The following is a 14,997-nucleotide window of genomic DNA, read 5'->3' on the forward strand; positions in this document are numbered from 1 at the left end:
AGGTGTGTGAGTGACACAGAGTGAAAAGGCCTGGGGGGCCCTCTCCCTGGGGAAGTAGGAGTAGCCGGGGGCCCAGCAGGTGTGTGAGTGACACAGAGTGAGAAAGGCTGGGGGGGCCCCTCTCCCTGGGGAAGTAGGAGTAGCCGGGGGCCCAGGATGTGTGTGAGTGACACAGAGTGAGAAAGGCTGGGGGGCCCCTCTCCCTGGGGAAGTAGGAGTAGCCGGGGGCCCAGCAGGTGTGTGAGTGACACAGAGTGAGAAAGGCTGGGTGCCCCTCTCCCTGGGGAAGTAGGAGTAGCCGGGGGGCCAGCAGGTGTGTGAGTGACACAGAGTGAGAAAGGCTGGGGGGGCCCCTCTCCCTGGGGAAGTAGGAGTAGCCGGGGGGCCAGCAGGTGAGTGAGAAAGGCTGGGGGGGCCCCTCTCCCTGGGGAAGTAGTAGTAGCTGGGGGCCCAGCAGGTGAGTGAGTCTCAGGCTGAGAATGAACCCAGATAGAGGGCCCACCAGCCTATATATCAGATAACTCAGAGAAGCCCAATTGGTGCTGGTACCAGAGAATGAGCCCCTCGGGGCAGTAATGGTGGCCCCTCGGGGCAGTAATGGTGCCCCCCACATATGAAGGGTACGTGTGGGGTGAGAGCACTGTGCAAGTGTCAGGCCTCACAGACTCTTTCCCTGCTGGGGGGGACCTGGACTCCATTTTGTTACCTGTAGGTTTGTACTGCTGTGGGTGGGGCACACAGGGACAGCACAATTCTATTGGAGAACTTTCCTTCCCAGTCTGGGGTCAGTAGCCAATCGAAATAAGGCACGCCTCCAGGCACAAAAAGAGCGGGAAAAGCACAGTTAGTGCCTCTGGTCTGTCTGAAGCACCAACCAACAACATGGAGGCAGCTCCCCCCGCTGGGACTGAGGCAAATCCGCCCGTGTCCCCCCCTCCCTGTCACTCACTGGCTGCAGCCGCCTCCTGGGATTCAGAATCAGGTGACTTACATGGGGTACTGTACCCCCTGTCTGTAATATCCCAGGGACCCAACTGTACCCCCTGTCTGTAATATCCCAGGGACCCAACTGTACCCCCTGTCTGTAATATCCCAGGGACCCAACTGTACCCCCTGTCTGTAATATCCCAGGGACCCAACTGTACCCCCTGTCTGTAATATCCCAGGGACCCAACTGTACCCCCTGTCTTAATATCCCGGGACCCAACTGACCCCTGTCTGTAATATCCCAGGGACCCAACTGTACCCCCTGTCTGTAATATCCCAGGGACCAACTGTACCCCCTGTCTGTAATATCCCAGGGACCCAACTGTACCCCCCTGTCTGTAATATCCCAGGGACCCAACTGAACCCCAAACCCCTGTCAGCAATATCCCAGTGACCCAACTGTACCCCAAATCCCTGTCAGCAATATCCCAGGGACCCAACTGTACCCAATCCCTGTCTGTAATATCCCAGGGACCCAACTGTAACCAAACCCTGTCCAATATCCCAGGGACCCAACTGTACCCCAAATCCCTGTCAGCAATATCCAGGGACCCAACTGCCCAAACCCCTGTCAGCAATATCCCAGGGACCCATGTACCCCAAATCCCTGTCTGCAAATATCCCAGGGACCCAACTGTACCCCAAATCCCTGTCAGCAATATCAGGGACCCAACTGTACCCCAAACCCCTGTCAGCAATATCCCAGGGACCCAACTGTACCCCAAATCCCTGTCTGTAATATCCCAGGACCCAACTGTACCCAAATCCCTGTCTGCAATATCCCAGGGACCCAACTGTACCCCAAATCCCTGTCAGCAATATCCCAGGGACCCAACTGTACCCAATCCCTGTCAGCAATATCCCAGGGACCCAACTGTACCCAAACCCCTGTCAGCAATATCCCAGGCCCAACTGTACCCCAAACCCCTGTCAGCAATATCCCAGGGACCCAACTGTACCCAAATCCTGTCAGCAATATCCCAGGGACCCAACTGTACCCCAAATCCCTGTCAGCAATATCCCAGGGACCCAACTGTACCCCAAATCCCTGTCAGCAATATCCCAGGGACCCAACTGTACCCCAAATCCCTGTCTGCAATATCCCAGGGACCCAACTGTACCCCAAATCCCGTCAGCAATATCCCAGGGACCCAACTGTACCCCAAAACCCTGTCAGCAATATCCCAGGGACCCAACTGTAACCCCAAACCCCTGTCAGCAATATCCCAGGGACCAACTGTACCCCAAACCCCTGTCAGCAATATCCCAGGGACCCAACTGTACCCCAAACCCCTGTCAGCAATATCCCAGGGACCCAACTGTACCCCAAATCCTGTCAGCAATATCCAGGGACCCAACTGTACCCCAAACCCCTGTCAGCAATATCCCAGGGACCCAACTGTACCCCAAACCCCTGTCAGCAATATCCCAGGGACCCAACTGTACCCCAAACCCCTGTCAGCAATATCCCAGGGACCCAACTGTACCCCAAACCCCTGTCAGCAATATCCCAGGGACCCAACTGTACCCCAAATCCCTGTCAGCAATATCCCAGGGACCCAACTGGTACCCCAAATCTCTGTCTGTACCCCATCCCCCTGTCAGCAATATCCCAGTGACCCAACTGGTACCCCAAATCCCTGTCAGCAATATCCCAGGGACCCAACTGGTACCCCAAATCCCTGTCAGTACCTCAGGTACCCCGTCCCCCTGTCAGCAATATCCCAGTGACCCAACTGTACCCAAATCCCTGTCAGTACCTCAGGTACCCACCGTCCCCCTGTCAAGCAATATCCCAGTGACCCAACTGTACCCCAAATCCCTGTCAGTACCTCAGTACCCCCGTCCCCCTGTCAGCAATATCCCAGTGACCCAACTGTACCCCAAATCCCTGTCAGTACCTCAGGTACCCCATCCCCCTGTCAGCAATATCCCAGTGACCCAACTGTACCCCAAATCCCTGTCAGGACCTCAGGTACCCCATCCCCTGTCAGCAATATCCCAGTGACCCAACTGTACCCCAAATCCCTGTCAGTACCTCAGGTACCCCATCCCCCTGTCAGCAATATCCCAGTGACCCAACTGTACCCCAAATCCCTGTCAGTACCTCAGGTACCCCATCCCCCTGTCAGCAATATCCCAGTGACCCAACTGCGTACCCCCAAATCCCTGTCAGTACCTCAGGTACCCATCCCCCTGTCAGCAATATCCCAGGACCCAACTGGTACCCCAAATCCCTGTCAGTACCTCAGGTACCCCATCCCCCTGTCAGCAATATCCCAGTGACCCAACTGTACCCCATCCCCCTGTCAGCAATATCCCAGGGACCCAACTGGTACCCCAAATCCCTGTCAGCAATATCCCAGGGACCCAACTGGTACCCCAAATCCCTGTCAGCAATATCCCAGGGACCCAACTGTACCCCAAATCCCTGTCAGCAAAATCCCAGGGACCCAACTGTACCCCAAATCCCTGTCAGCAATATCCCAGGGACCCAACTGTACCCCACCCCTGTCAGCATATCCAGGGACCCAACTGTACCCCAAATCCCCTGTCTGCAATATCCCAGGGACCCAACTGTACCCCAAATCCCTGTCTGCAATATCCCAGGGACCCAACTGTACCCCAAATCCCTGTCTGTAATATCCCAGTGACCCAACTGGTACCCCAAATCCCTGTCAGTACCCCATCCCCCTGTCAGCAATATCCCAGTGACCCAACTGGTACCCCAAATCCCTGTCAGTACCCCATCCCCCTGTCAGCAATATCCCAGTGACCCAACTGTACCCCAAATCCCTGTCCAGGGACCCACTGTCCCCCCTGTCACAATATCCCAGGGACCCAACTGTACCCCAAATCCCTGTCTGCAATATCCCAGGGACCCAACTGTACCCCAAATCCCTGTCAGCAATATCCCAGGGACCCAACTGTACCCCAAACCCCTGTCAGCAATATCCCAGGGACCCAACTGTACCCCAAATCCCTGTCAGCAATATCCCAGGGACCCAACTGTACCCCAAATCCCTGTCTGCAATATCCCAGGGACCCAACTGTACCCCAAACCCCTGTCAGCAATATCCCAGGGACCCAACTGTACCCCAAATCCCTGTCTGCAATATCCCAGGGACCCAACTGTACCCCAAATCCCTGTCTGCAATATCCCAGGGACCCAACTGTACCCCAAATCCCTGTCAGCAATATCCCAGGGACCCAACTGTACCCCAAATCCCTGTCAGTACCTCAGGTACCCAACTGTACCCCAATCCCTGTCAGCAATATCCCAGTGACCCAACTGTACCCCAAATCCCTGTCAGTAACCTCAGGTACCCCATCCCCCTGTCAGCAATATCCCAGTGACCCAACTGGTACCCCAAATCCCTGTCAGTACCTCAGGTACCCCATCCCCCTGTCAGCAATATCCCAGGACCCAACTGTACCCCAAATCCCTGTCAGTACCTCAGGTACCCCATCCCCCTGTCAGCATATCCAGGAAACCCAACTGTACCCCAAACCCCTGTCTGTAATATCCCAGGGACCCAACTGTACCCCAAACCCCTGTCAGCAATATCCCAGTGACCCAACTGTACCCCAAATCCCTGTCAGCAATATCCCAGTGACCCAACTGTACCCCAAATCCCTGTCAGCAATATCCCAGGGACCCAACTGTACCCCAAATCCCTGTCAGTACCTCAGGTACCCCATCCCCCTGTCAGCAATATCCCAGTGACCCAACTGTACCCCAAATCCCTGTCAGTACCTCAGGTACCCCATCCCCCAGTCAGCAGTGACCCAACTGGTACCCCGGCAAATCCCTGTCAGTACCTCAGGTACCCCATCCCCCTGTCAGCAATATCCCAGGGACCCAACTGTACCCCAAATCCCTGTCAGTACCCCATCCCCCTGTCAGCAATATCCCAGTGACCCAACTGTACCCCAAATCCCTGTCAGCAATATCCCAGTGACCCAACTGTACCCCAAATCCCTGTCAGTACCCCTACCCCAGACTGTCAGCAATATCCCAGTGACCCAACTGTACCCCAAATCCCTGTCAGTACCTCAGGTACCCCATCCCCCTATCAGCAGTGACCCAACTGGTACCCCAAATCCCTGTCAGTACCTCAGGTACCCCATCCCCCTATCAGCAGTATCCCTCCTGGTACCCCAAATCCCTGTCAGTACCTCAGGTACCCCATCCCCCTATCAGCAGTATCCCTCCTGGTACCCCAAATCCCTGTCAGTACCTCAGGTACCCCGTCCCCCTGTCAGCAGTGACCCAACTGGTACCCCAAATCCCTGTCAGTACCTCAGGTACCCCGTCCCCCTGTCAGCAATATCCCAGTGACCCAACTGGTACCCCAAATCCCTGTCAGTACCTCAGGTACCCCGTCCCCCTGTCAGCAATATCCCAGTGACCCAACTGGTACCCCAAATCCCTGTCAGTACCTCAGGTACCCCGTCCCCCTGTCAGCAGTGACCCAACTGGTACCCCAAATCCCTGTCAGTACCTTAGGTACCCCACCCTCTCGTGATGTTGCCCCCACCCCCAGGGTGCAGTGCTAAGGATATGTAGAAGATGGAGTTGCAGCCATCTCTTGGGGTAAATAAGGTTTTTTCCCGGTTCCCAGGCAGCGGCGGCCCAGAGAGCCTGACGTCTTTGCTTCGGAAGCTACTGGAAGGTACGGGCACCCCCCCCCACACACACACAGAGACTGCGGGTACAGTGACCCCAGGGGTAACTCTGCCCCCCATTCTGTCTCCCACAGCTACAGATCTGGAGCCAAAGCTGGAGGAGCTGCTGACTGACATAAAGCGAGTGCAAGAAGGTAGCGGGGCAAGTTACACGTTACATGGAGTCTACATGCCATGTACAAACGCACACAATCCATAACAAGACGTACACGGCTAGTGTAGGGGGGTCTGGGGGGTAGAGGGGTACGGGGGAGTGCCAGCCCCCGGGGGGGGGAAATAGAGACTAAAGTCACATTCACCCCCCCCCCCCCCCAGTAATAAATTCAGTCTCTATTCCCCCCCCCCCAGGGGCTGGCACTCCCCCGTACCTCATAGTCACTTTAAAGTCACATTCACCCCCCCCACTTTCTGCTCTTGGAGTCCCCCCCTCATTGCCCTATTGTGCCCCTGTGCAAAGGGATAAGGGACACACCTACCTAACTCCTTTCTTGCTGATGGGGGGGGGCACCAGGCAGGTACCTCTCCTACCTACCCCTAAGGTGCTGGGGCAAGGTGGCCAACTGGGCGCCCCTGAGAGGAGGGGAGTGGCTAGAACCATGGGGGGGGGGGCAGTTCACCTTGAAGCTGACTTTTAGTACGTTATAGAATGGCCAGTTCTAAGCAACTTCTCAGTTGGTCTTCATTATTTATTTTTTATAGTTTTTGAATTATTTTCCTTCTTCTGACTCTTTGCAGCTTTGAAATGGGGGTCACTGACCCCGGCAGCCAAACCCTATTGCTCTGTGAGGCTCCAGTTTTATTGTTATTGTTACTTTTTATTACTTTGGGTTCTCTCCTATTTATATTCCATTCTCTCAGTCAAATCAGAGCCTGGTTGCTATGGTAATTTGCACCCTAGCAACCAGATAGCTGCTAAAATTCCAAACTGGAGAGCTACTACATGAAAAGTTAAGCTGAAGGTGAACATCCCCTTTAATGGCGCTCTTTGTATTTGAGATGACAAATGCTTTTTATTTCTCTACGAGACAAAACCAGACTGTAATTGGCGCATTCCGGAACGTACCAACCGAGCTTGGGGGCAATAATGCACTTTTTTTTCACTTCCATTTTTTTCCTATGGCTGACACTTTGTTTCTCTCGCAGCGAGATGCGCACTGAGCCGAGAGCTACAGGAGTGCCGGGAGCAGGGCGAGACAGCCAAGAGGGAGCTGGAGGAATGTATGTGACCCTGTTATTTTCCCCCACCCCCAGGATTCTCAGGCTGGTATTAGGGATCCAAGGTCCCCCCCCCCACTAATACCCTTATAATTAGCTATTGCCACAGTGGAACTCTGTATGGTCACATGACTAATTTACCCACTGGCGCCCACCGTCTGCCGTACCTATCCCCTCTGTGCCACACACACAGGGCACCCTAGGAAGGCCAAACCAATCAGAATCAGACTATAGGGGGGGGTCAATTACATACTCAAAGTGCAGTTTTAAACCCCATTGCTATGGTTTCCCCCCCCCCCCCGGAATTCCAGCATCATTGTAGTCACAAGAGCAGGGGGGTATTTAGGTCCGGTGCTGCCCTAGGCGATTGGAGATATTTTCAATAAAAGACCCCACTAGCCCCACCCATCAGTGCCACATCCTGCTGCCTCCTTTCCCAGGCTGTGCAGGGGGGCCGCAACACTGTAGGATAGGAACCAATCAGCAGCTAGGCTGGCCTGATAGGGAACTACAGCCTCTCTGTGCTTGTGTGACTGCAGGGCTGTAATTGGCTATCCCCCCTCCTACTATAGGGATCATTAGGACACGCCCACCCCTCATTTGAAACCCAGACAGGGACCTGAGAGGATCTATAGGGAGCCCCAATAAAGGGAAACTAACTGCCTAGAGGATTAGGGGTTTTTCCTTTATCCCATATGTTGCCTTTAATGAGGTGCTGGGGTGCAACTGCACTCATACATGAACCCCTCTATTTAGCCTGACACACTGGGATCTCTCATTCTAACTGGGCACGTATTGATCCAAATGGACCTGTATTTATAGCTCTTTCCCTGCTCCTTCCAGTAAAGGCAGAGAAGCTCCAGCTCGAGCAAACACTGTACAAAAACCAAGGTAAGCTTGCCAGTAATGTGTATATGTATATATAATATACAGCTTGGGCATTTCCCTATGGGAACAAAGTGCAAATTATATCCTTATAAACGCTGCTTAGTGATGTCATCAGTTATAATCGGAGCTTAGTGATGTCATTTCTGTCACATGACTCACTAAAACTTGTATTATAATAAATAAAGTCCCCCCCTGTCACCTTGGAGTTCCATGACCTGTGTAAAAGCACTCGGCCTTCAGCCCCGTCCCTTTATACAGACATGGAGCTCCTTGGCGACTTCTAATATCCATAGATTTTACAGTATTCACTATATAGATACACAGAAAGGGATTTCTGGGGCCCCGTGGCCCTAACTCTTACCCTAATGCACCAAAAGAGCCGAGTTTAGACTTGTTCACCTTATCATTAACTGGTAGTATGATGTAGAGCTTGATATTCTGAGACAATTTGCAATTGGTCCTCACTTTTTATTTTCGGTGGTTTTTGAATTGAATTTATCTTTTTGTTCAGCAGCTCTCGAGTTTGGCATTTCAGCAGCTATCTGGTTGCTATGGTGTGTGTGTGAGAGTGTGAGAGTGTGAGTGCCTCTGCAGGCAGAGTGGCAGCTTCTGATGATGAGACAGCTCCTTTTCATATTTTGCAGAGACCTTGCAGAAGCTGCAGCTGCAGTGCGAGAGGAAAGGGGCAGAGACCCGCAGGTACCACGTCTCTCCGTGCCACTTGTAATGCCCGCTGTACAAACAGGGACTGAGTGAGGGCTTGGTACTGCCACCATATTTACAGGCACATATATACATTTATATATATATATATATATATATACAGACAGTAAGAGATATGGGCAGGTATATATATATACAGACAGTAAGAGATATGGGAAAGTATATATATATATATATATATATATATATATATATATATATATACACAGACAGTAAGAGATATGGGCAGGTATATACAGTATATATACAATACAGACAGTAAGAGATATGGGCAGGTATATATATATACAGACAGTAAGAGATATGGGAAAGTATATATATATATATATATATATACAGACAGTAAGAGATATGGGCAGGTATATATATATACAGACAGTAAGAGATATGGGAAAGTATATATATATATATATATACATACAGACAGTAAGAGATATGGGCAGGTATATATATATACAGACAGTAAGAGATATGGGCAGGTATATATATATACAGACAGTAAGAGATACGGGCAGGTATATATATATATACAGACAGTAAGAGATATGGGCAGGTATATATATATATACAGACAGTAAGAGATATGGGCAGGTATATATATATACAGACAGTAAGAGATATGGGCAGGTATATATATATACAGACAGTAAGAGATATGGGCAGGTATATATATATACAGACAGTAAGAGATATGGGCAGGTATATATATATACAGACAGTAAGAGATACGGGCAGGTATATATATATATACAGACAGTAAGAGATATGGGCAGGTATATATATATACAGACAGTAAGAGATATGGGCAGGTATATATATATACAGACAGTAAGAGATATGGGCAGGTATATATATATACAGACAGTAAGAGATATGGGCAGGTATATATATATACAGACAGTAAGAGATATGGGCAGGTGTATATATATATATTTATATATACAGACAGGGCCCCATAGGCTGCAGGGGGGCTGTATGTATTGGGTGAGACAGTGGCACAGCCGTGAGTAGAATAAATGAGATGCCACCATAAGAGACTGTTCTGCTTGTTCTCTCACAGACAGAAGGAGCTGTCAGACAGCTGCAAGCAGAGGATTGGAGATCTCACCAACCAGATACAAGAGGAAAAGCTCAAACGCAGAATGCAGAGGTTTGGTGCCCAATAAATACCCGCACTTATACACACTGCCCCAGTATATATTATATATTGTAAGTGTAATGCAGACTCACTGTGGTACTGGCCCAATTCAGGTTCTGCCAGCACTATCCAATAATCCAGGGCTCGGATTCTTGCTAGCTCGTGCTCCAAGCTCGCTCTGATCGTATTGCACTACAAGGGCTGTGCTAGGGGCAAACAGTTTAATGGCACCTCTGGCAATCAGCATGGCAGCACCATGCCCTGGTACTGAGCCTTTCTGCTGGGTAATAAACACATCTGTTTCATTCAGTGATTTCCCATTCTTGTGTAGGCTGGAATACGAGAAGCAAGTGGAGGAGCTGATGGCGAAGCACAAGGACCTCTGGGAGTTGTATGTAAGAGAAACCTCTGGGAGTTGTATGTAAGAGAGGCCTCTGGGAGTTGTATTCAAGGGTGGCCCCTGGGAGTTGTACGTAAGGGCTGCACCTTACAGCAGCCCCCCTGGCATTCCCAGTACCCAGAGGCACAAACAGCCCCCCCCCAGCCCAATAAATAGTGACTGTCTGTGGCACCTTACAGCCCCCCCGGCATTCCCAGTACCCAGAGGCACAAACAGCCCCCCCCCCCAGCCCAATAAATAGTGACTGTCTGTGGCACCTTACAGCCCCCCTTCCATTCCCAGTACCCAGAGGCCCAAACAGCCCCCCCCAGCCCAATAAATAGTGACTGTCTGTGGCACCTTACAGCCCCCCCCGGCATTCCCAGTACCCAGAGGCACAAACAGCCCCCCCAGCCCAATAAATAGTGACTGTCTGTGGCACCTTACAGCCCCCCTGGCATTCCCAGTACCCAGAGGCCCAAACAGCCCCCCCCAGCCCAATAAATAGTGACTGTCTGTGGCACCTTACAGCCCCCCTGGCATTCCCAGTACCCAGAGGCACAAACAGCCCCCCAGCCCAATAAATAGTGACTGTCTGTGGCACCTTACAGCCCCCCTGGCATTCCCAGTACCCAGAGGCACAAACAGCCCCCCAGCCCAATAAATAGTGACTGTCTGTGGCACCTTACAGCCCCCCTGGCATTCTCAGTACCCAGAGGCACAAACAGCCCCCCCCCCAGCCCAATAAATAGTGACTGTCTGTGGCACCTTACAGCCCCCCCGGCATTCCCAGTACCCAGAGGCACAAACAGCCCCCCCAGCCCAATAAATAGTGACTGTCTGTGGCACCTTACAGCCCCCCCGGCATTCCCAGTACCCAGAGGCACAAACAGCCCCCCCAGCCCAATAAATAGTGACTGTCTGTTGCACCTTAAAGCAGCCCTCCTGGCATTTGCCAGAACCCAGGGTCAGACTGGGAGGTGCAGGACTCACAGGGGCCCTGCACCCTCCCAAGGGACCCCCGCTTTGGCCCCACACACACCCACCTGGGCCCCTGCCACCCACCCAACCTCCTCCCCACGCATACTTAGGTGCATTGGGAGAGGGGGACCCGCAGGCCCTGGAGCGCCCATCAGGGATCAGTTCTGGGCTGGCGGGGCCTATATATGTTACATACTGTATGATTGTGAGACACACCTAGCTATGGGCTACCGCACACCAGCTGCACCTCTTTATGCCCCACCATCACTGGGGGTTCCCATAGCCCATGGCTTGCAGTGAGCACTGAGGCTCCCACACAATGTGAGTGTAACAGCCATATTTATCATTACAGGACAAGAAGAGACTTTCTGTGCAGATTCCGCTGATGGAAGAAAGAAAAGTCAAACTGATCGGAGAAGGTGAGTATTGTTCTGTTCTGGGACCGGCACTGGGCGGGGCAAATCCATATCCCTGTAAGTAAGTAGGAGAGGAATAGAGTGCTAGCCTCATAGCACATACTTTCCTAGTTACCTTACTGACACTCCCCTCAGTCTTTCCCTACTTACTGGGCACACTGGGCACAGTGGTACAATACTCACTCTTGCAGGGGCAGCATTATGCCCCCTACTGACCCTTCCCCACGCTGCCATTGCCCACACAGAGACAGAAGTACAACGGAAGCTGTCACGGCTGCAAGAAGATGTGGAGAAGCTGCGAAACCAGGGGGTAAATGTAACTAGTGAGGGTGCCTTCCTGCGCTCCCCACAGGCTAAAGCTGCAATGTAAGTGCATTTAATGAGCATTTCTATTCCACTGCAAATGGAGGTTCCATTCCAGCTGCAGGGAGCAATACCACTTCCCTTCCCACCATCTGTCTGTGTGAGTTCCCTCTGGGCAAGCCCCCCCAGGGGCACGGACTAATGTGTGTGGAACAGAATTCCTTTCAACTATATCAGTGCTACATACACATAGAATAAATATAATTCATTATCTAGACTCATTCTGTCTGTCAGACACAACCAGCACCCCCTGTGGGACATTAGGGGTTATTACATATAGTGAATAAAGTGCCCCCAATTGTAAAATATAGGGATATTATAAGTCCCCGAGGAGTTCCTTATAATATATAGTGAATAATGTGCCCCCTATTGTAACATATAGGGATATTATAAGCCCCCGAGGGGTTGCTTATATTATATAGTGAATAAAGTACCCCCTATTGTAACATATAGGGATATTATAAGCCCCCGAGGGGTTGCTTATATTATATAGTGAATAAAGTACCCCCTATTGTAACATATAGGGATATTATAAGCCCCCGAGGAGTTCCTTATAATATATAGTGAATAAAGTGCCCCCTATTGTAACATATAGGGATATTATAAGTCCCCGAGGAGTTCCTTATAATATATAGTGAATAAAGTGCCCTCTATTGCAACATATAAGGATATTATAAGTCCCCGAGGAGTTCCTTATAATATATAGTGAATAAAGTGCCCCCTATTGTAACATATAGGGATATTATAAGCCCCCGAGGGGTTCCTTATAATATATAGTGAATAAAGTACCCCCTATTGTAAAATATTGGGATATTATTACTATTATTGTTACTTTATTTATTATAATATACAAGTTTTAGTGAGTCACGTGACAGAAATGACATCACTAAGCTCCATTTATAATGATATAATTTAAGTTTCGGTCCTATAGGGAAATGACCAAACCGTATATTATCTAAACATATAATTTATATATATACCCTGTATATACAGTATATATATATATATATATATACCTGTATGTATAACTTCCTGCTGCATACTAACGCTCTTCTATGAAATATAAGTGCCCAAGCCTGAAGCATTGCCCCAGCCCCTTGTGGCATAAAGACTTTACTGCAATTGTATTTCATTTCCTAGAAGTCTTTTTGAGGAGGAAAATATCCGCTCCAAGCAAATTCTTGACAAAACCACTGAGCGTCACAGGAGCGCGAATGAGATTTATACCAGGTAACAAGTCCCCAAGGCTGACATTCTGTGCCCCCCCTGCCCCCGCCCATAAACGAGATCCACAATCTGCTTGTGAATGTGGCCTCGGGGGGAGAAACAAGCAGAGCACGTCTCTTTACATTGCTAGCATTTTGGCGGGACATTCACTAGTGTGTACAGCAATCAGCGCTAGGGAGCAAGATGGCGCCCACGTTCACAGCAGGGGGGCCCACGCTTATAGTGGGGCTTAGTTCTAGTGACACTAGCTCTGCCACTTTACCCGCTGCATGTCACTCAAACAAACAGCTACTTTTGTCTTTAAATAAAACCATTTCTCAAGATATTTTCTGTAAAATCAGGATATTGGGAACTACCCAATAGGGTGACATTGGTCAAGATCTACTGCTAGATCCTGATCTAAGTTTGGGGCACATACTGAAGGGGCGGGCACATACCTACAATGGCTAAAGTATTACTGCAGTTGGCATACAGTGCCTGGCAGATTTGGTGGCTTCACCCTCAGGCATAGGTAGTGAGTTTTGCACCCTTGGCACTTACCAACCTAGAACTGGGGGTATTTAGCTGCAGCCCAAAGCTCTGTGTGGATCCAGAGTACTGACGGGTTAGAACTGTTTTGCAGGTTGTGCCAGGAGTGGGAGGCAGCCAGGAAGAACATGTCGGAAGATTCAGTGGATCAGGTAAGTGTCAGTATGTTCCATGCTTTCAACACCGTTATTGTATGGGAAAACGGGGAACACTAAATGGGAACCCCTGCCCCATAAAACAGGTTGTGTTTCTATTGTTATTTGGGGTTTCTTTGCATTAGAGCACTTCCCAGTACACATAACATTGCATGTCGTGTTTTATCTACAGCCGCCGGGAGCAAATAGGAATTTAGCAGTGCCCCATAAATATGTGGCGTGGCCCAAGTGGACACCAATGTTTTTGCCATAAAGGAATCCTGAAGAGCAGGGTCCATATATATATATATATATATATAGCTTTCTCATCTGCTCAGATATGTGTGTTTGGCTTAGCTGGCCTTACACCTAAAGAGCAGACCTTGGTCCTATGTGCTGGGCCGTATTGGGCTGATCCAATCTGTGGCCAATCTAGGGCCAATGACTGGATCAAAATGGGTGCCAGTCCAGGCCATCAGGGGAGGACTGCCAGTACGCTTGGTCTCCTGATGGGATTCTTATACTTGCCCAGTAGATATGTGCCCAATTTTTAGCCAGATATCAGTTCATGGGAGGAAGAGTCCGAGAAAAGGCCCATGTTGGGCATATAAGCTGCTGACTTGTTCTGAAGGGGCCAAATGTATGCCTATGTATGGTCAGCTTAGGTATGATTCCGTATCTGGGGGGGTCACATGACTGTGGGTAGGGTTGCCACCTTTATTTACAGATATTGCCCTATATTATATACAGATATTGCCCTACATTATATACAGATATTGCACTATATTATATACAGATATTGCCCTATATTATTTACAGATATTGCCCTATATTATATACAGATATTGCCCTATATTATATACAGATATTGCCCTATATTATTTACAGATATTGCCCTATATTATATACAGATATTGCCCTATATTATTTACAGATATTGCCCTATATTATATACAGATATTGCCCTATATTATATACAGATATTGCCCTATATTATTTACAGATGGCTTGTGGAGTGGGAGCAGAAGGTGCCCAGAAGGAGCAGGCCGGTGCCTTGCAGGAAGAGCAGCCGTAGCCATAGGAGGAGGTTTGGGAATAGGGAGTCTGTAGCAGTTCCGGAATGTTCTCTATAATATAATGTTACGTATGACTGGGGGCCACTCACGGCTGCCATATTTGCACGACTTACAGTTGATTGTGCAGTGAGCGTGGGCTGCTCAGAAGTTCTTTTGGTTTTAACATGACATTTCCCAATAGGCCCTGAGGCTTGAAACAGTTTGTGAAAAATAAAAACCACACGTTTAACCTGGCAAATTCTTCTCCAGCTCT

The 14,997-nt window shown here is 49.8% G+C and overlaps 1 protein-coding gene across 1 annotated transcript; it reads left to right on the top strand.

Moving 5' to 3' along the window:
• The first annotated feature begins 36 nt into the window (after window positions 1-36).
• On the top strand, window positions 37-14,978 carry syce1 (synaptonemal complex central element protein 1). The gene is made up of 14 exons (XM_031891040.1): window positions 37-236; window positions 393-982; window positions 5,613-5,663; window positions 5,751-5,810; window positions 6,820-6,894; window positions 7,735-7,782; window positions 8,424-8,478; window positions 9,563-9,652; window positions 9,972-10,035; window positions 11,353-11,419; window positions 11,662-11,782; window positions 12,920-13,009; window positions 13,629-13,686; window positions 14,672-14,978. The coding sequence occupies exons 2-14, from the start codon at window positions 883-885 to the stop codon at window positions 14,741-14,743; spliced, it is 951 nt and encodes a 316-aa protein (XP_031746900.1). The 5' UTR covers window positions 37-236; window positions 393-882; the 3' UTR covers window positions 14,744-14,978.
• Window positions 14,979-14,997: the final 19 nt, after the last annotated feature.

The sequence above is a fragment of the Xenopus tropicalis genome, chromosome 8 (genome assembly GCF_000004195.4).
Source record: "Xenopus tropicalis strain Nigerian chromosome 8, UCB_Xtro_10.0, whole genome shotgun sequence".
Lineage (NCBI taxonomy): Eukaryota > Metazoa > Chordata > Amphibia > Anura > Pipidae > Xenopus > Xenopus tropicalis.